General features: G+C 47.3%; 1 protein-coding gene across 1 annotated transcript in view; it reads left to right on the forward strand.

The window, feature by feature from the left end:
* LOC132087593 (uncharacterized) overlaps positions 1–21,917 on the forward strand; it is a 75,030-nt gene extending 53,113 nt beyond the window's left edge. The window contains exons 5-6 of the mRNA XM_059493948.1: positions 6,332–6,494; positions 21,822–21,917. Coding sequence (XP_059349931.1) covers positions 6,332–6,494; positions 21,822–21,878 — 220 coding nt within the window. The 3' untranslated portion in view covers positions 21,879–21,917. The remainder of the gene's footprint in view (positions 1–6,331; positions 6,495–21,821) is intronic.
* Positions 21,918–26,642: the final 4,725 nt, after the last annotated feature.

Genomic DNA, 26,642 nt, shown 5'->3' on the forward strand with positions numbered 1-26,642 from the left:
CCTCACCCAAAGGTTTTTTCTCTTGCACTAGGGTGATGACAAATTCCATTAATTCCATAGAATAACAGCAGTATGGGCTAATACTATTAACAGTATCAGACAGCTTGTAAGGATTGCCAACAACCGTGGAAGTCTGCAGTAAAAAATCATCCACATTCAACATACAATCTTTACTCAGAACAACAAAAACAACTAAACTAAACAGAAAGAAAAGGGAAAAAAAAGTTGCCCACACCAGATCCAAAAAAACCCCATAATCACAATACAGAACAAAAATGGACAAACTACACAAAATCCACCCCTAGACCCTTCACTACAATTCCTTCACTACAATGCAAATTCCCCACTATCATTCTACTTCATAACATGGTTTAATAATTGGTTTGCCCAACATTTCTCCCAATTTATATCCTTATCTCAAAGTCCTTGTTAGTGCCTACATTCTCCACCAAAAACTGTTGTGGTTTGACAGTGCCAAACACCAGGCACCCATAAAAGCTGTTCACTCATCCTCCCCTGCCACAGCTGGGCAGAAGAGAGAAAAGTTTAATGAAGGGTTGAGATAAGGACCAGGAGAAAACACTCCAAGGGCAAAACAGACAACTTGGAAGTGCAAAGTGAATTTATTACTACCATAGTCAGAGAAGGATAATGAGAAGTAAAATAATCCCTTAAAACACCTTTTCTTCCCCAACCCCCTCCCTGCTTTCCACTGACAGAGCAGGGAGACAGGGCATGGGGGTTTGATCAGTTCACCACCCAAGATTTTCTTCCACTGCTCAGGGAGAGGAGTCCATTCCCTGCTATGCCATGAGGTCCCTTCCCTAGGGAGACAGTTCTCCATGAACTTCTCCAGTGTGTTTCCAATCTCACGAGCAGCAGTTCTCCCAAAACTGCTGCACTGTGAGTCCCTCCCATGGGCACACAGTCCTCCCAAAACTGCTGTGAGTGGATCACTCTTCCACAGGGTGCAGCCCTCCAAGGACAGGCTGCTCCAGCCTGGAAGCAGGGGCTCGCTCTCTCCACTGGGTCTCCCACTGGACCACAGCCTCCTCCAGGCATCCACCCACTCCAGCATGGCAGCTGCCCCACAGGCTGTGAGTGGATCTCTGCATCCCCCATGGATCCCCATGGACTACAGAGGGACAGCTGCCTCACCATGGCCTCCTTACAGCTTGCAGAGGAATCTTGGCTCTGGTGCCTCGAGTACCTCCTGCCCTTCCTTCTCCACCAACCATGATGTCTCCATGTTGTTTCCCTCACATATTCTCACCTCCTCCTCTTCTCTAGCTGGAATTAACACTGTGCACACACCTCACTTAGTTTTGATTTTCTTCTTAAATCTGTTATCACAGAGCTGTTACCAACCTTCCTAACTGGCCCAGGTTTGGCCAGCATCATGTCCATCTTCAGAGCCATCAGCCATTGGCTCTGCTGGACATGGAAGCTTCCAGCAGCTTCTCATAGAAGCCACCTCTGTGGCTCCCCTGCTACCAAAAACCAGGCCATGCAAACCCAGCACACTACGAGTTATTCAAATAACTTTGCTTATGAACTGAACTATTTCCTGTGGATAATGCACTGTTTTGCTACCTGCTGCAGAGATAGAGTCCCCCTGAATGCCTCATGCGTGTGGAGTGCTGCTCTGCATGACTGGGAACAGTCTCCTGATCACAGTGTGAGACAGGAAAGCTTGGACTTAGCAGTTCTGTGAGATTTACAAATCATAACAGCTAATCAAGATTTAAAGCAGCTCTGGACTGAAAAGGCTAGCAAGTGGTCCAGCTGTGAGTTAATTCATTAGTTGCGGTAAATATCACTGGAAGAGCTTGTCAAAAGGAAATGTGAAGCATCTGAAAAGAATCGTCCTTAAAGTGAATGTCAGAGGTTTTTGCAGCTGTCATCCAGTGGACTGGAGACTCTGGGCATTGGAGAGAAAATGAGGGTGAAAGACATAAAAATTTGAGTACAGAGGATAAAGTACCAGTTCCCACTGAGTGATTATAAAGGAAGCAATCTCACCACTACAGGGACCTAATTAGAGACTGAATCTCACAACCATCACAGCACGCTGAGAACCCAAACCAGTGAACACAGCCCGCTCCAAGCAGCAGCAGAGGAGGCTCTGCTGCCTCAGCAGCACGATGGAATATCACATTTGTGTAGCTGGGGGCATTTCCAGTGTCCTTGTGTTCTGCTCAGCGATCACTTGGGTCCAGAGGAGCCACATCATTTTCCTGCCTGCCAGCACAGCTTTGTCCTGGTCCTACAGAAGGCAATAGCAGGCTTCCACTGCCACATATCTGAGCATCCCAGAGGAAAGGCACCGGGACCCTTTTCCCCAGGCAAATATAAGAGTTAATTGTCAACATTAACAAGACAGATTTTTGCATTTCTATGACTGATCTGATAAATCACCACTTTTCTTGCTCTCCTAAATGTGCAGATCGATGTGAGTCCTCAGGCCTCCCTGGAGACACCAGTGCTGTCAGCCAGAGGTTGCGTGTATGGTTCACTCAAGCCTTGGTGCAGGGCTCAGCTCCACCTCACTCCAGCTATTGCCTGTCTGAGACACTGTCACCCTTCCCTCCATCTTTATGGAAATGTGGAAACACTGGCTTTAGTTTGAAGCTAATTTTTGGCAGCAATGCCCACTGCCCTGCTCTAGCTGCTCCTTCCTACCTCTGGGTTGCAGTGCATTACCTAATCATTGGTATGCCAAACAGGGAGTTCTCTGAGTTGGGTCTTTTCTTTGTCAGGTGATTATTTCTAAGCAGCAGCAAGTTTTCACTGGATTTTATTTATGACTGGGTCATTCTGGGTGCTGGTCCTTGGCACTTCTCTCCTAGTGCCAGGAAGGACTGTTGCCTGCAGGAGCCATGCTCTGGGGTGAGTGAGCAGCAGGGTCAGCAAGAAGGAGTTCTTGTACCTGGTATTGGCAGGAAAGGCACTTTTAATGTAACCCTGTGAGGGTTGCAGGGGTGTCTACCATTATCACTACTACTAGCAATGACATTTTTCTCTAGCAGGATTTTCCAGGCATAGGGAAGGAAGCCTTCTGAGACAACTTGGGCAGCTCAGGGAAGAGAAGGGATAACTGCTCAGGATGCACAGATGTATCATGTTTGGGGGGCAGTGGTTTACGGGTCTCCTCTGGAGCTGGTAGGAGATAGGTGACCTGCCCAGAGAGAATTCAGCTGACATCTGACAAGGACATTTTCATAGCCAAGATAAACAGATGCCTTTCGTTTTATTCCAGGGAAAGCAAATTACTGGCCCGAGGTCAGGCTAAACCTGACAAGCCTAAACCACTTCATTTGAGGTTGTTATTTATTTGGGTCAATATGAAACATTTCTAGCATTTATTTTCCATTTTTGGCCATCACATGCTGCTGTTTTCACTCCTATATATGTTTTCTTCTCTAACATTTCAGATCTTCTCTCTTGTAATATTTAAAATCCTTATTTGACTGATGCTGCAGGTGGAGAGTATTAGTTACCTCCCATGACCACTCTGGCCACAATGGCTTCCTTTGCTTGACAAGCTGATTACTTTGTCAAGGTGAGTGTTAAGTCTGCCAGGAGTATCTCTGTATGTCTTGTGTAAGATTGAGGTTGCAAGCTGGTTTCTTATTGGGCATGCAGTTTCTCCAGACACAGAATCCCTCTGAGGGGATATTTCCCCCCTCACTTTCCTCCTGAGAGTGATGTTGCTGCAGTTTATGCAGTAAGATTTAGATGGCTGTATCTCTGAATTTGACAAGCTAGTGGATGGCAAGCAAACCCAACCGATGAAATTCCATTGATAAAGAAAATTCTCATCCTAGCAACTACCCAGAAAAGTCCACAAGTAGAGATTAGGAGTTAATAACAACTGCACCAAGTCTGCCAAAGCTGCTGGGGATGTAACCAACAGACACTTGCGTGGAGCCAAAGAATCACTGCAGTGCCTGCTCCTGCTGCCCCTCATCAGCAGGTTTGGAAAAGCACAATCTCAAGAGGGTGATGGGGCTGATGGGCTCCCCAAAGCACCAGTTACAGGCAGTAGGGATCAGTCAGGGCCCTTTGTGACAGCTTTGCAAAAACTGGCTCAACACTGCGTAGACTCATTAAAGTAGAAAAGAAATTTCCTGTCAATTGTCACTGGGGTTGGTGTCTCAGATTGCCGCTGACACGGGAGTCCATAGCCCTGCTTCACAGAGCCAGAGCACAGTGCAGGATCCAGGTGTGTCTCTGCTTGCCAAAGTGGCTGTAGGCAGGACCAAACTTTGCCATGCACAACCCACCCAGGCCTCCAGAGACCTTCAAATGGTCATATCCTGCATGATCCCTAAAAGAGGCCAGATAGAACTGCAGCAGGGTAGCTGCAGCATAAGTAGTGCCTTCAGATTGTCCATTGGATATAGTTGAGACACAAGAGCAAAGCTCAAGTAAATGAAATGCATTTCTTAGCAGTTCCTGAGAGTGAACAGGTTGTGTTGTTTGTGAGCTGCAAGCCACATCTGCAAGTGGGGTAGGTCTTCCACAGAGAAATTGCTGCCTCTGGCCCCAGAATATCATTGTAAGAAGGTAGGAACACATCCAAATTTCTCTTAATTTTTGCTAGATGGTACATTATGAGCAACTGGCAGTCAGACCACTATAGATAATAAGAATTCAGGAAACATTACTAAGCAACACAAAGAACAGAAAACAGTCTGTGTTTTCTGAGAAGATTAGGGAAAAAGTCCTGCACCACTGAATGCTTTGGGAGAATGAGTCCTAATAGTTACAGTAGCCAAATGTCACCTGGGACCAGCACGTGAACAATTCTTTTGTAATATTATTTGGCAAATGTCTCAACATCTTGAGCTTATTGCAGAATAGAAAAGAAAATGATGGCCAGTGTTGTTTTCTGGTGGTACAGGAACAATAATTTCTCTAACCCTGTGTGGTGGTATCTGATCATACCTGAGGGGGCAGGTCAAAGGAAAGCAATGTGTAGATGTGGTTTTCAAAGGCACCTATTTCCTCATTTACTGCTAGGAATAAATTTCTTCCTGGCGTATTGTGAAAGAAATAGTAAAATAAACAAAAGGATGGTATACTTTGTAAGATGAGGCAAACATTTGTAAGAAGTCCTTTGTAAGATGAACCTCAGGGCTACACTGCCCATAGGCAAACCAGCTCTGGGTGCTATGTAAGCCCTTGAGGGCAAACCCTTGGCTGCTCTTTTCCCAAGCAAATGCTGTCCTGGGGCTTCTTTCCTCACAGCAGGAAGGAGAAAAAGCAGCTTTTACCATCCAAGTGCATGACATTCCTGCTCCTCCTGGGTGGATGTTGGAACCCAGGAAATTCCTCTGGCTGCCCTGGAGAACTCGAGACCCTGACAGGGGGCTTGGGGACCTTGGCACAGAATCAAAAACACCTGTGCCTTCAATTTTAGCCCTTGGAAAAAACAATTACCAACCTTATATGAGGATTCACAAGCCACAAAGTTTAAGTAGAATGATAGTTAGTTTGTTACAAGATAGAGAAGTAGAATTTTGAGTTTTTAGAATGGGGGTTCAGAAGCCGAGATGGAGGGATTTGGGCATGCCTTGTCCTTCTTCTTTCTTCTTCTTAGCCTCCATCTTCTGGGTGATGTTGGCACTTTTGGATTGGTTTAGAGTAGAAACACACTGTCTAACATGGGTGATAGGTATTGGGAAATTATTGTAAATAATATAAATGTATTTTTTAGTATAAAATATAACACTGCCCCTGAAGGTGGTCAGTGTGCATCAGACCAACCTGCTAGACAGACCTCAGCAGATCAGAAAAGGAATGTCATAGATAACAAAGAATAAACAACCTTGAAAACCAGAACAGAAGAATCTCGACTCCTTCCGCTGCTGGGCTGGGAAAAGAGACTCTCTAACACATCTCAGGGTCATCTTGACCACAGAGACGCCCGAGAGGTGGAAAAGAGAGGGAGCTCTTCTCCCCCTCTGCCTGCGAGGGAAGCACTGGCTATTGCTGTGAGGGGCAGCAAGCTGTGTCGGGGCAGACCTCGTTCCCCGCAGGGGTCTGCACCCCGGCCATTCCCTGCCCAAGACCAGTGTGCTGGGATGCCCTGGCCTGCCCTTCCCTCGCCCCCCTTCTCTGTAGCTCCGAGCTCTGCCATTTTCTGTCTCCTTGGAAAGGCAGAGGTGGGGGAGCAGAGGGTCTCCATCGGGGGTATCTCCTTGTAGGAGAGGAAGAAGGCACTGGCTGCCGACAGGAGCACCCACCAGCCTCCCTCTGCAGCCGGCAGCGCTCTGCCTCTTCGTTGTTTATTATCTGACGTCTGTTTTGGTGTGTTTCCCTGCAGGCCGGGAGCCAGGAGGGCTGGCGCTCGGGACACCTCCTCCTGGTGCGCTGCCAAGGACGGTGGCGGTGTCCTGCGGCCAGAGCGGTGGCCCCGGGCACTCGGCATCCGTCCTGCGGCTCGCCCGACCCTTCCCTCGAGACCTACTTCTGCCGGGACAGGCAAGGTAACTCGCTCTGAAAATAGCTGGGACGGCGGCCAGCCGAGATTAATGCCTTCATTAACGTCCCCGGTTTATTTATAGGCTTAAAAATGCCTTGGACCTGCAAACCGAGCACAGTTGCTCCGTGGAAGCCAGGGAATCACAGGTCTCCTGCTTCTGCCTTTCCCCTTCCTGCTATTTCGTTCTGATTGCTGGGACTATAAAACTTCTCTGGAGCAGGCACCGTTTCCCATTATGAAGCTACTTTGTAAACCTTCCTAACTGAAGGGACACACACAGATACTCTTTTTCATTCTTTCTTTTTTTGTTTTGTCCCAAGAATGATGTATTTGTCTGGTCTCCTTCCTCTATCAACTTCTTTTTGTGTGCACACTGTGTCCTGTGGCCCTCTTGGAGAAAATTCTCTTTTTGATGAATTCCTGAGGCAAAGGCTGAGCAGCCATCACAGGAATTAGTGATTTCCCACCTTGGGTTTTAAACTGTGAGCTCTGTGGAAGGAAGACTGAGATTCTCATGGCTGTGGAGAGCATGGAAAGCACTTAGGATGTGTAGGGCCCTAGTGAGAAATGCAGATGCAATTAGTGATTGTGCAGGTCTTCCAACAAAAGCAGCAGAGCTAGCCCAGCACCCAGGTCCTCCAGAAGCCTCATGGGACTGGTGAGAAAAGAAAAAAACCACCCCAAGTGTGTTGGCCCCAGATGAGGAGTTTTTGGCTCATGACCTGTGGCCATACTGCCTGGCCTGTTTCCCAGAGGTCAGTGAAAGGTAAGTGAGAAAGGAGACTTGTTGTCAGCAAGCACAAATCCAAGGGATAGGCTGTGTGACTGGGAGATAGGAGGCTCCATGAATAGGAGAAAAAGGTAAAAATGCCTGTCCTCACACCCAGAAGCATGGCAGCTCATGGAAGTGAGGTTGTTTCACAGGGCAGCCACCCTTCACTTCACTGTTGCTTTTTTGTTGTATCAATCTGAGATAAGCTCCTGTGTCAGTCTCCTCTTGGCCCTCATCTTCTAGGGATGAAATAAAGAGCCAGCAGAGAACCACTCAAACCAGTGTTGTCTTAATTTTCCCTCTGGGCAGTGAGAATACTTCAGAGCAGAGTGAATGAGCCCAAAATGGTAGAAAGAGAGTTTCTGTGCCACTACAGGTGAAGCCACAACCCTGGGATACCCTCACCCTGCCAGCAACTGGTGGTTTTGAGGCATCTTTGGGCCTTGCTTTCCCCTTCCTCTCTTTCCCACTTGGGTTCTTGGCTCCAGATCTCCTCCATCCCATCTTGGCCAGGCCCCAGCTCTCCTGGGATGGGGCTGTGATGAGGATGGGAATGCCTGCTCACATCTCACTTTCCACATCTGTTAAATGGGACCGTGAAATTCTAACTTTATATGGAAGTGTTCCAGGCCAGGTTGGATGGGGCTTGGAGCAATCTGGTCTAGTGGAAGGTGTCCCTGCTCATGGCAGGAGAATTGGAACTGGACGGTCTTTAAAGGTCCTCCCAACCCAAACCTTTCTGTGATTTTCTACAGTCCATGGAAGGGTAAAAGCAGACATGCAATTGTTCAGCCATCCAAAGGTGATAGCTGGGAGAATATTTCTATGCCTGATATACATGAGATCCTGTGTCATTTTAAAGGCTTCAAAGAAAAGACAAGTCATGTGGAGCACCTGAGACAAAGCCCGGAAGGGGGAAAAGAGTCGTAACTGTATTCTATTTATTCTAGGAAAGAGACACATTTTAAATTGTGTCTCATCTACATTCCTGAACATCTGACCAGAAAAGGCAGTGCAGCTTTCTCACTAGACAGATGTCAGACCAGGGGAGTGAGTCTTGTGACAAGAGACCATCTGCATCTCAGACTGATTACCTGCTTTGAAGAGTGAATATAAAAAGTAGAGGGTTTTGGTTTTTTTTTTAAACAAGATGGCAAAACTTCATTTCAGCTCTGGGACACCCATCCCTGAATGCTGGTGCTATCCAGCTTCTGTGACATTACTCACCCTGATACAGAAAGCAAGAGCTGGGGTTTTTTTCCTGTTTCACTGGGCTACACCCAGTTGTAACCATATTTAACCTTCCTTTTTCTAGCTGCCAACACTGGGTGGCACTAAGTAACTCCTTCTGACATTTTACAAAATTGACTCTAAAACCTTGAATCACACCGATTTGGCTCCACTCTGTCTTGACAGCAAATGGTTTTGTTTGAGAAACTTTGGATCATATGGTTGTTGCATAGAAACATCTGACTTGCATGGCATGTTTTGTACTTCCCTGGTTTGTTAGGTTGTTAAAACTCTTATGAAACTCTGGCCTTACAGCCTGGTAAAGGTTGAATGTGCTGTTGGACTTGAAAGCCAAATTTCCTGTGTTGAGTCAAGAATTTATGGAATACTTGAATATATACACCTTAATATCCAATCTGTGCTTTATGACAGAGGTTTAAATAAATCTCACTGAAAGGCTGAGGTTGAAAGGCACCTCTGGGGATCACCTAGGCCAAGTCCTCTACTTGAGCAAGGTCAGCCAAAGCAGGGTTAACCAGGTGGTCCCCAAAGGGTTCCAGGAGCCGGTTGCCAGCCCCAGAGTTTCCTTGTCAGTCTCTAACCAGAGCCTGGACACTGCCATGTCTGCTGGCCACCACTGCCAACTACACTCTGTAAAAATCCTGATAAAATAAATCAGCTTTAAAAGAAACACCCCCACAAACACATGGCTGTCACCCCCATTGGCTGTGCTCACCCTACAAGCACCCCAGCCACCCTTTAACCAGCCTGTCCAGTGGGCTCTGGAACATGCTGGTGCATATGGTGGTGGAGGTGGCAAAAGATCAGGGCCAAGTGGTTTGTCCTCAGAGGACACCCAGGTCTATGAGCAGCCTGACCTGGTGGCCATGCCCATGATGGAAGGTTGGAACTAGATGATCTTTAAGGTCCCTTCCAGCTCAAGCCATTCTATGATGCTATGAAAATGGCTTGTGGCCATTGTCAGCTACGCCACTGTGGAGCCCACTGCCATGTCCTGGTAACAAACATTACCATTGTTGTGCATGTACCTGTCCCTAGGAAGGTGTTTACATTTTAACAGAGAGCAGATGGCATAACCTGATGGACACATAAAGATGTGTGTCCTGAAAGGAGGACATAGAAGCACCACTTATAGTAGCTAAAAATGCTCAATACAGAAATTAGGTGAGCAAGTCTTGACAGACTGGCCATGGCCATTCTGACAGCAGTGGGAGAGGTGCAGCTGAGGAAGAAGCTGCCCAGGGTGAGAGATGGTAACTGCTGAAGGTCCTTGATGTCTCCCAGCAGAAGAGCAGGCAGAGGGTGAGACCATCTGGCAACTACATTGGAGCCAGGGCAGCAAGGATCATACAGGAAGCAGTACCTGCAGTATCCCTTCCCTCTCCTGTGGCAGTGGGAAGGGGGCACAAGTAAAGCCAATGATATCTGAAGAATAGCTTACTTACTGAAAAGCACAGCTTCTGGTTGACTGAAGCTATCTGCCAATTGGTGTGCAACCATTCATCAGAATTAGGCCCAAAAATTAGAAACATAAAAATGGCTTGCTTTGTTGGTTTGAGGTTCCTTTTACTTGTTTTTTGAAGATGATCTCAAAAGGAAACCTCAGCTGGAGCGAGGATTTACCCAACACGCTGTGTCTTCAGAGTGTGGCCAAATCACAGGACAGCCTGCAACGGGGCACTCCTAATCCTCTTGCTCAGGGTAGAATTATTTACTCTGTTTACTGGACCAGATAGAGCAGGAACACCAGCAGGACTAAACTGCCTGCCCCAAAGAGCAGGCCTGGGATCTGGTAGCTAGTGGACAAGAGCAGCTGTTTCAGAGTAGCATTTGCTGCTCAGGGCCAGCCAACAAAAAAGAGGCTGAATTTGACAGCATAGCATGGCACTTGACTCCAGCTTAGCTTGGCCCTGTGTGTTGGGCTTATGGACCTAAGAGCAAACCAAAGTATTGTTGTAAGTTTGGTGGCTTTTTATCCCAGCATAAAATGCCCAGAAGATGATGCTATAGCTCACCAGTGCTGAATTCCAGACGGTGTGATGTAGCATGGTCTGGATTGAGGCATGAGAGCGTTCAGGAGAGCTGGAGGATGGAAAGGCTGGTGGGACCATGCTGGAGGAACATCCTGAGGGAAATGAGACAGAGCTTGTTCATGTGGCTCTTGCAAGTTGTCCCAGGAGTATCCATGCCCAGAGAAGCACTGCCTGGCGGCTGGAGGGAGCTGCTTGTCCCAGTCCAGAGGACAGCATAGGTGTGTGCTGACCAACACCATGGGAACAGGCAGGATGACGACCCAGAGTCAGCTGGGGAGCTGTGTCTGACGTTGTAGGCACATCTGACAGCTATAGCTACATCACCAGCAAAGAACAGATGGACTCCAGCCCTGGATTTGTGCTCATTGTCGGCTGGGCTCTCTGCTAACTCTGAGCCTTTGGTGTGGATCACTCCAAGTAGCAATTGCCAAGGTAAATGTTCTCCTTGGGAAGCAAGCTCTAGGCATGGTGCCTGTGAGCCCAGGGGTGCCACTCTGCCCTGGCCTTTGTGCTGAGCAGTGTGGGCACAGCAGGGCACAGCCAGGCTCCTGCCTCTTTGTGCTGCATCTCCATGTGTCTCTGGTGCTGCCTGGCACACTGGGTGTGATATTGCTTCCAGGAAACCTTTTTAAAAATATTTTCCACATGAGAAACAGAAGGGGTTTGAACTTGCATCCTGTGTGCTCTGAGGCTGTGTTGTAGGCAGTGGATTGAAGTGGGTGATAGCTTCCCTTCATAGGCCTTGTGGCTGAGGACAAAGTTTCCTTGGGAATCTCCCTTTCCATACCCATGAGGGTTTAGGGTTGGCCTGTATCATGCTTTTTTAGCCTTTAGTTTGATTGCCAAACAGAAAATCAACTATTGGAAGATCTGCCTTGTCAAACAGACAAAGGCCCCGAGAGGCAGAAGCTTTTTGGAAAGAGGCCTTAGCTTTGCGGGGATCATGAGGATTGGGCAGAATTCAGGCAGAGGATAAACCCCACTATCCAAGAGGATAACTTGAGGAAAGGGAGTTGCACAGGATTTTTCCACTGCTGTAGGAACCTTTGCTGTAATTCAGCTCGTGTTGATTAACCCTGGATGCTGGATTCTTAAAAAGTGATTAGTGAGATCACCCTGGAAATAGAAGCAGATGTGCCATCTGTTATGCAGTGTATGGGGCTTAGAGGGAGGTTTTCCTGAAGCACTGAAAGAAAGGAGGAGATCCCAACACTGAAATGAGATTTCACTCCTGTCACCTTCCTGTTTACCTCCCCAGAAGCTAAACACCCCTGTGAACATGTGAAGTGAAGTGGTGGGATTCACTGTCAGTGGACTGGAGCTGTAGTTCTGGCCAGTGACTGGGTTGAGAGATGAGCTATGGTGGCACCTCAGCCTTCAGGGGAAGACATGGTATAGGTCTTGGTGTCAGAGACACTCTCCAAGCACCTGGAATCCCAAAGTGGGAAGTCTGGGCTTCAGTCTGAACTTGTGCTGGTGCTGCCTCAGACCACCTTTCCCCTCAGTGAAATGTAAACTGGAGGTAGTTTTATTTTAATACTTCTATGAGTTGTTCCCGTGCTGTACCCCTGCCCCAAAATGCTCTCCCTTCATTGTGTAGTGACTCACTGCAGGTCCCAAGGATTATCAGAAGCACTCATCAGCTCTGAGACAGCAATTGCAATTATGCTTCTACAGCTGTGATTGTCCACAGCCATGCTTTCTGTCTTCCTTCAGAGCAACGGAGGATTTTAAGGAATGGTGCAAGGCTGAAGAAGGCAATACATCCATATGTGCTTTCCTAAATCTAATCTGGCATCCTTCTGGCTGCCATAACCTCTGTAGAGCAAAGTGCACATTTGTGCTGTTCATAGCACTGCTGCCTGATAAGCAATATCTGCTCTAACAGGGGAAGCACTGCCACACCTGGGGAGAACAGGAGCGGGTTCCCTTTGATCTGCAGGGCACCTCTCTCAGCACAGCTGCACAGCCAGCTAGAAAACTGTCAGGATTCTTGTTTTCTGCTTCCTTTTTCTCAGACTAAACCTCGAGTTTCATACTCAAAAAGAGCCTCTGGCAGGCCTGCATGTAAAAATATAACAATGTCACTACTATTTGTTATTCATACATACTGTCTATTCATATTCAGGAGCAGAGAAGGGCCACTGCTTTATGACCATGCAATAAAACAGGTCACTGCTCCCCATGTGCTTTGAAGCCCAGGACATGATCCAGTGGGGGTAGAAAATGAGACTCCAGGCACATAAAAGGGATTGCTGCAGTGGATCCCTTGGCAGAGACCAGATCTAAATACACAGCACACCTACAAAGCACAGGTACAGCTCCACAGTGGAATAGGAGCCCAGTATCCAGCTGCCTCCCTCAAGCAGAGGTGTTCAAGGGAGGCTGAGCACTGCTTCACCAACACCTTTGGGGATCTGCTGAATATGGAGCCTGCTGGCATTGCCCTGGTTTTACCTGGCTAAATCCAGCTGCCCCATAAAACAAATGACTTGACTGCCCTCCTGTTGCTCCTCTTGCCCACCTCTACCACTATCACCTGCCCTTGTCTCTGGAGTCTCCACTGGGACCAAGGTGGGGCAGGTGACATGCCATAAGGAGGAGGGTGACCAGATGGCTTCAGCATGCAGTTGTTCCTTACATTTTCAAAATGTCATCTCAACCCCCACCAACACCCCCAGCTTCAGCATTTCATGGCTATCCCTATGTCTTGCTCCCCAGGATGCTGGAAGTTTGGAATTTGGAATTCAGGAGGGTAGAGGGGACAGCCTGGAGAAGATAGCTCACTTTCTGGAGGCCAGGGCACATCCTGGGGCAGGTAGAAACTTCAAGAGCTGAGTCATCATCTCCTCCCAACACCACCTGTGTGGTGAGGAACCCAAGTAGACCCCACCAGCTCCATTCACTCCAACAGGAATCTAGGGACACAAAAATGTGTGGTGAGCAAGAAGGGCTCAGGTTTGCTCTCTGGTTCCCTACAGAGGCATTTTGGCCTCACAAGGAGTTAGGGGACAGGCAAGCACAGCACAGGGAGAAAGCAGGGTGCTGTGGAAGCCGGTGGAGACAGCAACCCCACCAACATCTCTTTTTTCCCCCCAGCAGTGGCAGCAACCCTCTGCCTCCCATCCCAAATGGAGCTGCCCCCAGCAAGCCCAGCTGTCCTCAAGGATGACATTGCTCTTCCGGGCTCCCCCTTGTTCATGCAGGGCTGATCCAAAAAAGATGTTGGCAGAAGATGTTACAGACCTTTCAAAATCCCCCTCCATATTCCAGCACTTCCTCTTCTCCATCCTCAGACAGGAATCACACAGGTCTGGACCTCATTCCCCAGCCCTGGAGCCCTGGCAAGCAGAAGCCGGTGCCCGCAGCAAGTCCTCCCAATTACTCCTTCTAAAAACACTCTCACCAAAGAGCTGATTAACACAACAAAACGTCCTCTCTGAGCACCCTACCATGCACAAGGATCACACACCCACTGCCCAGGGAGAGGATGGGGTCCAGACTCCTCCTGGAAGCCCTAATGGGTGAGGGGAGAAGGGATCTTATCAGAAAGGGCAATGGTTACCCTCAGAAACAAGTCACATAAGATAAATCTTTTTGTCCCTCTAAAGCCATGGAACAAAAAGACGTTGTTACTCTCTATTTCCATGGAGCTTTCATCAGATAAATGGAAAGCATGTTTAAAAAATAGGGAGAAGGATGTGGGGAGCCTTACCAAAGGTGTCTGAAATCTCTGAGCACACCTGTCTGGCTGTGTTAGCGCTGCTGGACCCTGTGCCCTGGAGCTCAGCGATGCTCAGAGGACCAGGCAGTGCACCCATGGGGGGCTTTTTCCCTGTCAGCGTTCACACAGCTGGAGCAAGGACACAGGAGGAAGTGCTGGTGGTCCTGAATGTTTTGTTTGAGCAGCTGAAGGGAAAAATATTTTCTCCCATGGTTTATTGGAAAAGCGGAGTACAGTGTGGCTGCCAGCACAGCGACAAGGTCCCCACTCGGTGATGAAGGTCTGCACTCAAGGGCGTGCTGGAGCACACTCTGACATGGCAGCCCAGCCTCCCCTGGGACAGAAAGCACTCAGTGCTGGACCTACAACCACCCACAACAATCCTCACACTGCCCCTTGGGGCTGCCTGCCCTAATAATAACTCAGTAGTAACTCCCCTCTCCACACACCCAAGCATAACCACACATTTTTCCCAAGTGTTTAGCAAATGTAACCTCTGTGTTTTATACCTTTCACTCATTGATCAAGCTGATGTGTTTCTCTTTTGGACAAATAGTCATTACATCTGAAAGTTTATGGCTTGGCTTTGAAGTTAATGTTCTCTGAGATGAAGGAGAAAGTTCACACTTCTTCTATTGCTTCCAGCCCTTCTGGCTGCAGACCAGATAAGAGAGTGATGCCTTCAATTTACAAGTGATGACTATTTTTTCAGGCAGAAAAGCTGAAAGACTTCTTAATGTAATAATGGCTTGAATATTGCTATAGTGCTCAGCAAAATGCTAGAAAAGGAGGGAAGTGAGTCCATGAAACATATGGACACCTCAGACTGGTTATTTCTCTATTTACAGTCTCATTTTCATCTGAGGCTGCATTTCCCTTCCTCCACTCTTGCTGTTGCAGCCGCTCTGACTCTGTTTGTCCACAAGCTGTCATTTTCTGCCAGCAACCTTCCTGTGTGGAAGAGCAGCCTTCACAGCCAAAAAGTTTTCTCCAGCTTAACATTAAGAGGTCTCTCCCTCTAATTCTCCTTGAATAGGTAAAGAAAATGCAGTTTTACAGCACACTCCATTAACAGCCAAGACTGAGTGTTTAAGTTGGAGGGTGTTAAGGCATCCAGTTCCTTCACACTTATTTGGAAATTGCAGCCTTGGTGTGACCTTTTCAAGACTCCTACTTCTCCTCCTTCCTACTTCAGCATCAGCTCCTCCAGCCTTCACTGGGAGAAAGATTTTAGAAGCTTTTAGGAGCAACCTGCACAGAATGCTTGGAGTATGACTGTCACTACCTGCAAGCTCCAGGGAGAGTAAGCAAGCCCTGAAGGGACTTTGGAGAGGGATTGGGTTTCCCAGAGATCCATCAAGCCAGATTTGGGAAGCAGAGGTGCCTGTGCTTGCCCACATCCTGCTCCCCTGCCCACCATAGCCCTCTAGGCCTCTTCACCCAGACATGGCTTTTCCATTTGACCCCACCAGTCACAGGACTGGCCAAAAAGAGATGCCAGGAAGACCTAAGTGTACCTCTCAGCTGGGGCTATCTGACCTGTGAAATGCAGCTCTGGCAAGAGCTCCTGCAGAGTGTGCACAAAATTGCCACTATTTTGATACTGCTAATGAGTAGATGCTTGTATAAATAAAATACTTTCTGATATGTCATTTACAAAACATCAAGGTTTTCAGTAATTTAGGATTGAATTACACCCTGTTGTAGCACATAAGGGGAAGGATTAGGGCACTGCAGCTCACAGCTGGGCAGCTAAACCTGCTTTTCCTGTTCAATCGTCTGCCTTCGATCTGTTTCTCTTTAATATTCAGCTGAAATTCAGCTGAAAGGCATCAGCCATGCTCAGGTCAGTAAGGTACCACTGGATGAATGTTTGTGCTCTTTGTTAAGTGAAATTTGGCACCTGACTGGAGGGACCACAAGTCCCCCAGCAAATCCTGGATGCCTCCCTGTTGTTGGGTCAGGTGCTGCTGAGAATTGGCAGCCCAGCAGCACAAGGCTCTCAAGTCTCCCTGGCACAACCACAAGGATCAGCCAGAAAATCCCTCCCAGGAGGTGATGGAAAACCCCAGGGTGCCACCAGCATCCCCCACACCAGCCAACAGAGCCCCTTCACCACCACAGACCTGCAGCATCCTCTGCCACATGCAGTAATTCCCTTTTGTTGGCATCTGTGCTGCTCATTTATTTGCCTCTGTCAGCATGACCAAGTGATGGGATGGGCTCTGCAGGATTTCTGTTGATCTTCCTCCATGTCTTGGCATTGGGATCTGGCTTACTGACCACTCAAGAAACTTCCTTTTCCTTTATTTCACTCCATTTCATCCTTTGATGTAATGCTAAATAAAATCTACTTATTGTTAACCACACCTCACAACAGCAGTGGTTATGTTTGTTGCTGGTTTAGTTTCCAAGTAATTTAAATAAACAACTGAGCCATGAGGAGAAACTACAAAACATCCTTTTCCCCTGGACATCATGACATGGCAGGCTATTAATATTTCTTTAGCACAGCAAACTTTGAGGCTTGAAATACATACCTTGGTTTGCCAAATGGGATAATTATTAACATTTTCAACTATTCAGCTAATGAGTTCCTGCGTTGCAGTGAATGTGGTGCTGTATGGTGTTTCTCACACTAATTTCTTGGGAAATCTGGGTCTGTAATTCGGTGCAGTCCTCACAGCAGGAATGTGTTTCATCTTCTAAGGTGACGTCAGCCACTCTTGTCCTGGCATTAAAAGTCAGCCAGTGTCCCTTCCAGCTTTCCCAGGCAATCAGCAGCCAGAAAATCCATGTCGTGCTTGGGAACACCAGTGTCAGGAAGTGTGAAGGTGGTTGTCCTGCTTCTGGTGTCAGGGCTACCCTCTGGGAACCAGCCCCAGTGCAACACCCCCTCTATTTCAGGGAATGCCCAATTTTCCTTCAGGAGCACCTACAAGTGCTTGGCAGTGCCACACTGGGGACACAATGGATAAATCTCCTCCAGGAGAACTCAGGGGCTGGCAGTCACTTTAGGGTCTTTGATGCTTTTCTCTCCTTCCCCTGGGGAAGGCAGGGCCAGTGGGAGGGGGGCTGGGTACCAGTGGCACTGGAGCATCCCTGGGGCTAGCAGGGGCACCAGGACATCCCATGCTGTGGCCCTGCTCTGTTTCTATGGTGCTGCCTGCTCACTTCCATTTTCAGAGGGTGGCATGGCTGAAAGTGAAGCTGTGCACTCCTCGGGGGAGACATTCTGGAGAGCACCAGCCTGTTCCCCAACTGCACCGCAGAGCAATATTGTTTCACCACAAAAAAATCTCACTGGCCGACACACAGCAGGTCTGGAGCAGCCCCTGAGAAGCACCAGGCTCTGCATCCCATTAGGGCTGCCCGGAGGAAGCTGGACAGGATTTTTATTAAATCAAGCTCAGTCAATGCTTAAAGAAGGGCTTTTTTGAATTACGAGCTGAACCTCATGTTTGGTGCCCTGCCAAGCTCAGGATAGTGCGAGGAAGAAAAGGAGATGTATTTTTGGACTCTATGTCTGCTAACAGGCTGTTAGATAAAATTAAAGAGGCTGTTTGTAAAGAATCCGCTGGTGCTGAAGCAGATGTGGAGGCCCGAGTTTATGACAAGATATATTTCTGGTGTTGGCACGAACAATCAATTTCATTCAGGACTTTCCTCATGCTGTAATGATTTGTTGGTTTGGGGTTGATTTATTTTTTATTTATTTCATTATTTTAACTGAAACTGGCACAATGCCCTCATTACTTGTGATAAACTTGTTTGTTTACTCATGTCGTGGTAACCGGAGAGCTGGACTCAGGCTCTGCTTCCTTGGATGCCGCTTGTTTCCTACCAGAGCACTTGGAGCTGGCTGACACTGGCACTGTGTTTTAAAAAACTCTGCTTTCCTCAGCCTTGCAGGCAGCAAGGGCATCGCTGTGCTTTTACAAGAGAAGTCAAGAGCACAAGTGAAAGCACATTGTCATTAATTATGTATGGTTTGGGTTTTTCCTGCCTTGCTGCTCCTCCTTGGACCCTACACTGAGTCCTGACTTCCTTATGGCACAGATAAAAACTTGAAAGAGAAAAGCCCAACATGATTGCTGTGATCTAAATCTACAGCAGGGCATTGCATATGGAAGGCATAATATTGGATGGTAAATTTTTGTTTGACATTATAGTAGAAGTTAAGGGAAAAGGTGTCATCCTTGGACTAAGGTTTCATAAGTGCCACAGGCAGATGGGTTCCTTTAAACCTTTCCCTCCTCTTCTAAAAGGAGAAACAATCTGGACTCAAGCAAACCTTAAAGTCATAAAATCCCAGGTTCCAATAAATCTTTGTTTTATAAAAACATATTGAGCATATATCAAAACAGAAACTGTAAAAGAAATTAAACATGTGCGTGTCACATACTCTGCTGGGTGCTCCCTAATAGTTTTGCAGGATCAGTGGAATAACGAGGTGCAGTTTTGCTCTGTGAAGTTTTGGCACCTCCCTGCAGCGCTGTTGGGCTGCCCAGGGCGCCCACCCAGAACACGAGCAAGCACCAGGGGAGGGGATGGCAGCTCCACTGCCACCTCCTCTCCCTTCTTTCCCAGTGTGGACAAGCTGGGCTGTAGCTGTGTCCCCACAGGCCCTGGGCATCACAACATCTTCCCTTTGGGGGCCCAGCGAAGTGGGGACTTGCTCCTCCAGCCCAGTGAGTGGCAAGGCAAACAACAGTGCTGTAAGTCAAAGGGAGGGAAAAGTAAAATGATATCTGGGAGGAGGATTTGCCTGCCTGTTCCCATAAAGTGGAAGAGCAAAGCAAAAATGAAAGGAACTGGGATCACACTGCAGAGACAGAGATTTTAACAAGCTCCTTTTCAGGGCTTTAAAAGATTAGGCATGTGACGTAATCTTGACATTTCCTGGCTGACTGGTGATTTCCTCGGATCAAATACCCGGAATGCTGGGGACTTGTCACCACCTCGTGCAGCTCCTATTGCTTGCAGCACCCCGGGGGACGCAGAAGGGGTGAGGCACAGGGTTCTGGGGCAGGGAGCAGGACCTGCACCCCTCTCCCCGTGCTCCCTCTCATCCTGGCTGGGTGAGCCATGGAGCACACGCCTTCCCTTTTAGACATTCCCCTTAACTTTGACAGTTGAGGTTTAAGGCTCCTGGCCATGGGTCCTGCACACAGAAGCCTTGGCAGAGAGACTAAAGCCTGCGACAACCCTGGCAGGGACAGACCCTCAGACCTTGTCACAATATATAATCTATTTCATTCAATCTCTTGTCGAATGACAATTTTATAAAATTCTAATTGGCTTGCTAGAGTAGTCAAAACCAAGACCAAAAGCCAGCAAAGCACTATAAATTTTGGGAATCTTCTTATTATGAAGATTCATCAAGTTTCTGCTGGTAGTGTGCTGAAACTTGAAAGTTATGGGGGAAAAAAAAAAAGCAGCAAAACATTTATTTGCATTTTGTCAAGCAGGCTTCCCAGGAAAGTGGTAGAGCATTTTGAGACAGGCTTCCCAGGAAAGTGGTAGAGCTGCCAAACCTGGAGCTTGCAACCAGAGCAGGCACAGCGGCAAACCCCCATCCTGACTTGAGATCCTCCAACCTCTGCTGTAGTGGGTAGAAGGAAAACAACCCCAAACTCTTGCCAGATTTTTTTTTAATCTGGATTTCCAAAGAGTGTCTAAATTTGGGTTGCTCAGGAGCTCTCTATTATTAATTACCCTAAAATAGGTACAACCAAAGGCAAGCAAAGAAGCACCTGTCTGGGAAGCACTCATACTGTGACCAAAGACTCCGGGCAGTTCTTCCCCACCAGGGAACCACTGGCAAATCAAACCAGCTGGAGGCTGCAGGGGATCAGGGTGGTGGGAGCTGCAGGGGCCACCCTTCTGCTCCTGACCCGGCAGGTTCAGGCTGTGTGTAAAGAGGGAAGCTGCAGCTGAGAGGTTAATGCAATTCCCCTCTTAAAAAGTATTTAGAAAAGGCATTTAAAAGAGTTTCACCAGCTAGTTCAATGCAGCACCAGCATGGCTTTAGTAGTATTTTGAAAAAAATAATCCTAATATTAGAAAGAATATATATTTTGTTACAATTTCTGTGCAAATAGTGTAAATAATTGATAGAGGATGTTGCAACCCTTCCAGCACAGCCCTGCACAGCAGAAAGAGAAAGTGAAACAAAGTGCAAGCTGGAAAGCCCCTGGGAAGGCAGGGAGACAAGGCCAGCAGGAGCCTTTGGCAGGGCTCCTGTCTGCCCAGTGCCTGCCCCAGGCTCCCAGTCCCAGGCGAAGTCTGGGCAGAAGGTTACAGCAAGGATTAGTTAAGCAGCATGGGCTGGTTTTGGTTTTTAGCTTAAATATATCCCATGCTCTGGCTTTTTATACTCACATGGAGATGCATGATGTGATTTTTGGGCTTGGGTCACTTCAATTTTATTATTGCAGGTGGCCCAAATAAATTTTCCCAAGATTTTTCTTGTATGTTTTCTAAAGAGAACTGTAAAATGAACAGTTAGAGTGGTTTGTTGGAGCTTTTGAATAAGGATGGGGAGCAGCTTCCCCATCAGTTTTACAATTATGCACTCTGCCTCAATCCTGACATTAAATGCATCGTCCCAACACCAAAAAAATCAACAGAACTTACCTGAGAGATGCAGATATTCAGATGCACAAAACAACTGTTTATTACAGGCATTTCAGGCAATTTGAATTGTGTCATGCATTTCTTTTTCCACCTTTCTTTCCTCCATTTTGCTTCACTAAAAACCTCCACAAAGCTGCATGCACGCAAATCTGCTTCACACACAAAACTTCCCAAGGTTAATTTATAACCAATTAACTTGAGGAGCTCAACACCTTTGCAAAGGTTGGTGTGAACTCTCAAAATCTATAGCTGGAAATCAAATACAGGTAAATCTCTGATTAAAAAAATAAATAAGGAACACGATTAGTAATCCTTTGGTGTTTGGCAACCAAAGCAAGCGGAAAAAGGGAGCAAGGCTAATGATCACACACCCCTTTTAGGAGCAGAGCTACACACTGTGCAGCACAGTAGGTTCTCTCTAAAGCATTTTTAAAAGTCTTCTGTGGGACAAAGGAGTTGTCCTGAACTTTTATTGTTTTAAAATTAATACAGAAAAATAGGAAAATAGGGAGTTGCCTCTGCAAAAGTCATGGACCAGTGATTAAGCACAGGGGTTATCAACTTGATCTCAAGTTTTGAGAGCACTGAATAGAGAAAAGTCCATGGAGAATACCCAGTTTGCAAGTTTACCTTTGAAAAACCACCTGTGGAGCCTCTTCTGGCCTTTTGGCCTTTTTCATGAAATCCAGGAGATCTCAGTGATGAGAGATTTCTGCACGCTGTGGGCACGAGCCACTGCTCGGAGCAGCGCTCTGGAACGCGCTGTCTCCTTGTTTATATTTCAGTGCTACGTGGGATTAATCCTCCATTTCATTCATTGTCTTTTTACTTCTCTGCTACTGGGAACAGTAAATAAGAGGGAAGTTGTAACAAGAGCCTCCCTTTTATTCAGAGACCTTCTGTTTCCTGCAGGCTGGCAGCTTCGAAAAAAATCACAGCTCCATTGTGCTCCAAAGTCATACTGAATGATTCAGATGGAAAGAAAAACCCACGTCAGAAGGAACAGGGGACTCAAAGACCAGTGTCGAGGCCAGCAGACCAGGGACATCGATCCCAGGCAGCAGCACACCCTGAGAATGTTGTACCCTGGGACAGCAGCGACATTGAGGTTTACCCCTCTGCACCGGGGGTCTGTGGAAGACAAGTGCTGCTCCCGGTATCGGGGTGTCCCTGAGCACCCCTGGCCCTACGGGACTGGCATCGATTGCCTGGGGGTGCTGGGGCAGCAGGAAAACCATCCTGTCCTACCTGGAGGATGCTGATCCAGCTCCCAGCAGCTGGGGGAGGTGAACTCACTCCTTCCTCCTGGAGCAGGGCCGCCAGCAGTGGGTCAGGCAGGGCCGGAGAAGGGACAGGGTCACAGGCGGCAGAGGCAGGCGGGCAGAGACCGGGGGCTCCTGGGCGGAAGCACAGCATGCAGTGATGGAGACAGCGTTGCCATCACCGAACATCTGGTGCGAAGGCTCCCCAAAAATAGATCACTTCCTTCTTCCACCTCAAAGGAAACTCTGTTGGAAGGAGACTCAGAGACAGCAGGGCTGGTGCGAGGTGGGGTCTTGTTCACTGTCAGCCTCCCACCGGGAGCCACTTAAACATTCTGGGGTGTGACTCTGGGACCAGACATCAGTCTCAGGCAGGTTCTAAGGGATCAGTCCTGTGAAACGCCCCGACAACCCACGTGGGTGCCGAGCCTCCCAGCACCCCGGAGCAGAAACCCACCAGCCCTTTCCATTGGTGCCTGGTATTGCCAAACCAATCCCTCTCTTCCCAAAAGCCGCTCCGGTGCTGAGGGGCTCAGGCTGTGATCAGCCCTCACCTGCATTTTCCCATATCAGTTTTACATCACAGTGCTGCTTCACAGCATCTTCCTTATTGGCAGGCGTCAGGAGAAATGTGTGTCAACAAATCTGAAGCGAGCGTAAGCACCGCTACAGTGAAGTCTGATAATAAAACATGAGTCACTGTTATTCAATCATTTACCAGTGCACGTCTTGCAAGAAAGTTCTCTCTTCTAAGAATCACCACCACAGAAATTTGGGAGCTGTTTTAAAGAGCACCCTGATTTTACCTTCAGCTGCGTGGCTGAGTTTTCAGAGGGCTGGTTCCTGCTATCCCTACTTGCAGCCCACCGCCCCGTGCTCCCTCTGCATCTGCGTTTCAAAGCCAGGCATGAGGCACCCAGCCCTGGCATGACCTGATGCTCTTCCCAGGAGTTTTCACACTCAGGGTCTCCCCAGCATCAGGAGTGAACTGGCAGCAAGGAGAGGGCTGCTGGGACTGACTCCCCCAGCTGCCATCAATGCCCCCCACACCATGTGTAGTGTTGCTGCACAGTGTTCCAGGGATGCACAATTTTCCCTGGGGACGGGATGAGGAAGAGCATGGTCAACCCCAGCATTTTGGCAAGGAAGACTTCTTCCCATAAAAATATTATTTTCATTGTTTTCCTTCATTTTCCATCAGTTTGGGAAGGAGCAGGAAGGGTCAGGAATGTCATCCCAGACATTTCTTCAAAACTGTTTTTATCCTTGGTAACAAATGCCCCTGCCAAACACAGCAGCACACGTCCTCGGTTTCCCCTCCATAAGCCTGATTTTTTGAATGGCTTCTTGGAAAAAGCATTTACATGGTGACCTATTGCTGCTGTAAGATGTGCAGGGAGATGGGTCCTTTCCAGGCATTCAAGCTGCAGTGCTTGGTCCTTCCTGTTTTTACTGAGGAATTTTTGGGAGGTCAGAAATACATGAATTGAGCTTTTGCTGCCTTAATAGGTGAAAGGCTGCTGGAAGCACGTGGATAAACTTCCTCTGTGCCAAATGACCGTCATTTAAGTCAAACACTTTTTAACAATAGAGGCAAAATTTTAAAAGCTGTAGTTTAAAAAAAACCCCACATTTGCCTGTCTGTCCTCCTTGCTCCGTGCTGCTCTGCCTCTTGCTGCCTAGCTTGATCTCAAGCACTCCTGCTGCAGGGAAGGAGCTTCTGATGTGGCAAACAGGTAGACTAAGCTAATTTATCACTCTAGTCTTTTATTCCATCACAGAGTGGCAAAAGAGAAGGCTCGTCTCTCTTGTGGGTCACCTCTAATAGCAATTGCTTCAGCAAGATGGATTTCAAAATTAGGTGCTCTTGAAGCAAAAGCCACACTGTATTTTTCAACAGCACAAAGCAGCCGTAAGAGGAATCTGACCTTCATTCTTAATAATAAATTCACTGGGGAAAAAAAAAATCCATCTTTGTTTTTCAGCTTGAAGTACTGTCAAAAGAAAAGCCAGAGCACACACAACATTTACAAAATAAAAATACAAGACAACTTCAGCAAAATGATAAAAAACTCAGAGATTTACTTTTCCTGCTTTTTCTTATTTAAACATTGGAATAGAGTCTGACAGATTGCCTGCAAGTACATTGTTTTGAAATAAAGGCTGGTGTTAATTTAAAGTGGATCTATACTAGGCTAAATTAAGGCCACCTCAAAGTGCTTTTCAGATGTAGAGCGCAATCCAGTAGCTAAGTCTGGGGAAAAGTTTATTGATACACACCCACATTTAGGCACTCCATTGGACTTAGCATGTTTGTAAAATGTCTCTGAATGTATTTCAGGTGCTAAAATAATGTCTGCTGCAGCCTGCCAAAGGAAAATGTCACAGTTATTTTCTGCTAAAGTGCCCCCAAAAGATGTGATCTGCAGACAAGTACAGACTCGTAAGCTAAAGAATATAATGGAGGAATCCTTGAAAATATTTAGCATTTTACTGTGATTAATAAAATGATTGGTACATTTGAGTCCTAAAAGCCTGTAACTGGTCAGCCGTCACTGGCACAGCCTGGAAATGGTGAAAATTAATCATCAAAATGAAACACTACCTTTGTATTTTGCCATGTCTCCATTACAGACTCTGTATTGAATAACTCATTATAACCCAATGCAGCACATTGCTTTTATTCCTTTAATCTCCTGTCAGGCATAGCTGGGAAGGCAGAATGGGAATGTTTATTCTAACCAGCAGGTCTGACCCTTAGGCTAGTGAGAATTAGGAGAGGTTTTTTCCAAGCTCCTCTTGTCCCCCATATAGAGAACCTAATGCTGTGGCATTGTGCAATCCACCTGGCTCTTCTTCTGGAGGAGTTACTCAAATCCATCTTCACACTTTCCAGCAAGCCTAGACCCAGCTGTTTCTCAGCCTTTTCTTTCCAGGATGGGCTGGTTACACTGATAAAAGCAGCTGTAAAGAGGCTGTGTCAGCAGTGTCCTAATTAAGCCGCAGAAATCAGCCACTTCACACCCCTTAGTTCAGGTTTCCAAGGGCCCGTTTGCCTGGACAGAAACATTTTGTTAAATAAGCTCAGCTTTTTGCTAGAGCTGGTGAGATCACTGAAGGCTTGGCAGGAGGGATGAACGGTGTCCATACGTTTAGTTAAACCAGCTCAGAATTACAGAGCATATCTAGCATAACTAGGTGGCTCCTTTCAGGACCAACTCAAATAAACAACCATAAACATCAGTCTGGCTTCATTTGGCATTCAAGGTATCATAACTCCCACATATTAATATTCAAGTTCTCTCCAGACCAATCAATATTTGTTGTTGTTTAGAAAAGGAAAAGCTTTTTCTTGACCTCTGCAACAAGCATTTACATGAAGGTTAAAGCCCGAGAAGCTTTTTGATAGTGATGTCAAGGCTGTCAGCCCCCTGTGGGGAACCAGCACCTGAACAGTCGCAATTTCACCGCTCATTATCCCTCTTCTACAGCAGGCACCCACTTTTAAATATCAAGGGGAGGCAAGTTCTAGCTGAAGTGCCATCAGTGACTGACCTCCGACCAAGTAATCTAGGAGTGGCCAAGTCTGACCGATCGGTGAGGAGGCTCAGACAGTTTTGACCAAGAGGATTTATTCAACCACTGGAGCTTGCAGGGGAGCACAGCTGCGGAACAGGAAGGTCCTTTCCAGCAACAACCCTCAGCAGCTCTTCCTTAAAAAGGGCAATTAATCTCCCTATGGCATTCCTCTTCACCGAAGAACACTTCCACTGTTTCAGAACAGTTTTACAGCAGACACAAGCAAAGGCTTCAGTCCCAATATCCATGTGCTGGCTCAGCTGAATTACAGGCACCTACCGAATGCTCCTGAGAAAACCACAGCCACTCTGGAGAGCTGGGGAAGCTTTAGGGCATCTCCACCCAACACTGGCCTCTGCAGTGAGATACGGGGGGTTGTTCTCCTCAGCAAGCAGCACTGATAATTACATTACCTACCCTCTTTGGCCTCGAGCACGCTGTGTTTGTTACCCACGTGCTAAAGGCAAGGCAAAGGCCATGCCTGGCTGCCAGGGAAGCGCTCACTACCCTCTTTTAAGTTCAGCTGAATCCTCTCAGTTACGTCTGTCAACATCAAGCACCGAGAACAAAGGCACAAGGTTAGGGGGATCTCATTAAGTATGCTTGTTCCAAGAACAAGAAACGTGTCTACTTTCCTCTGATGACCTGGGGAAACAAAAAAACCCTTCAGCACAGAAAATTTATTTGTCATCGGTTAAGAGCATTTGAATGTGTAATATCCAGTTTAAGGAGACAAAAAAAGTCTGTCTGTCCTACTCTTTCTATAGAGACCTTGCAAACAGCGTCATTCTTCTGCTTGGAACAGAAAGCAGGGATGTACACATCTGGGAACACCAACACACACAAAAAGCCCCAAATCCTTAGGGTATTAAGTGAGCCATTTAACTAAGTA

The sequence above is a fragment of the Ammospiza nelsoni genome, chromosome 2 (genome assembly GCF_027579445.1).
Source record: "Ammospiza nelsoni isolate bAmmNel1 chromosome 2, bAmmNel1.pri, whole genome shotgun sequence".
Taxonomy (NCBI): Eukaryota; Metazoa; Chordata; class Aves; order Passeriformes; family Passerellidae; genus Ammospiza; species Ammospiza nelsoni.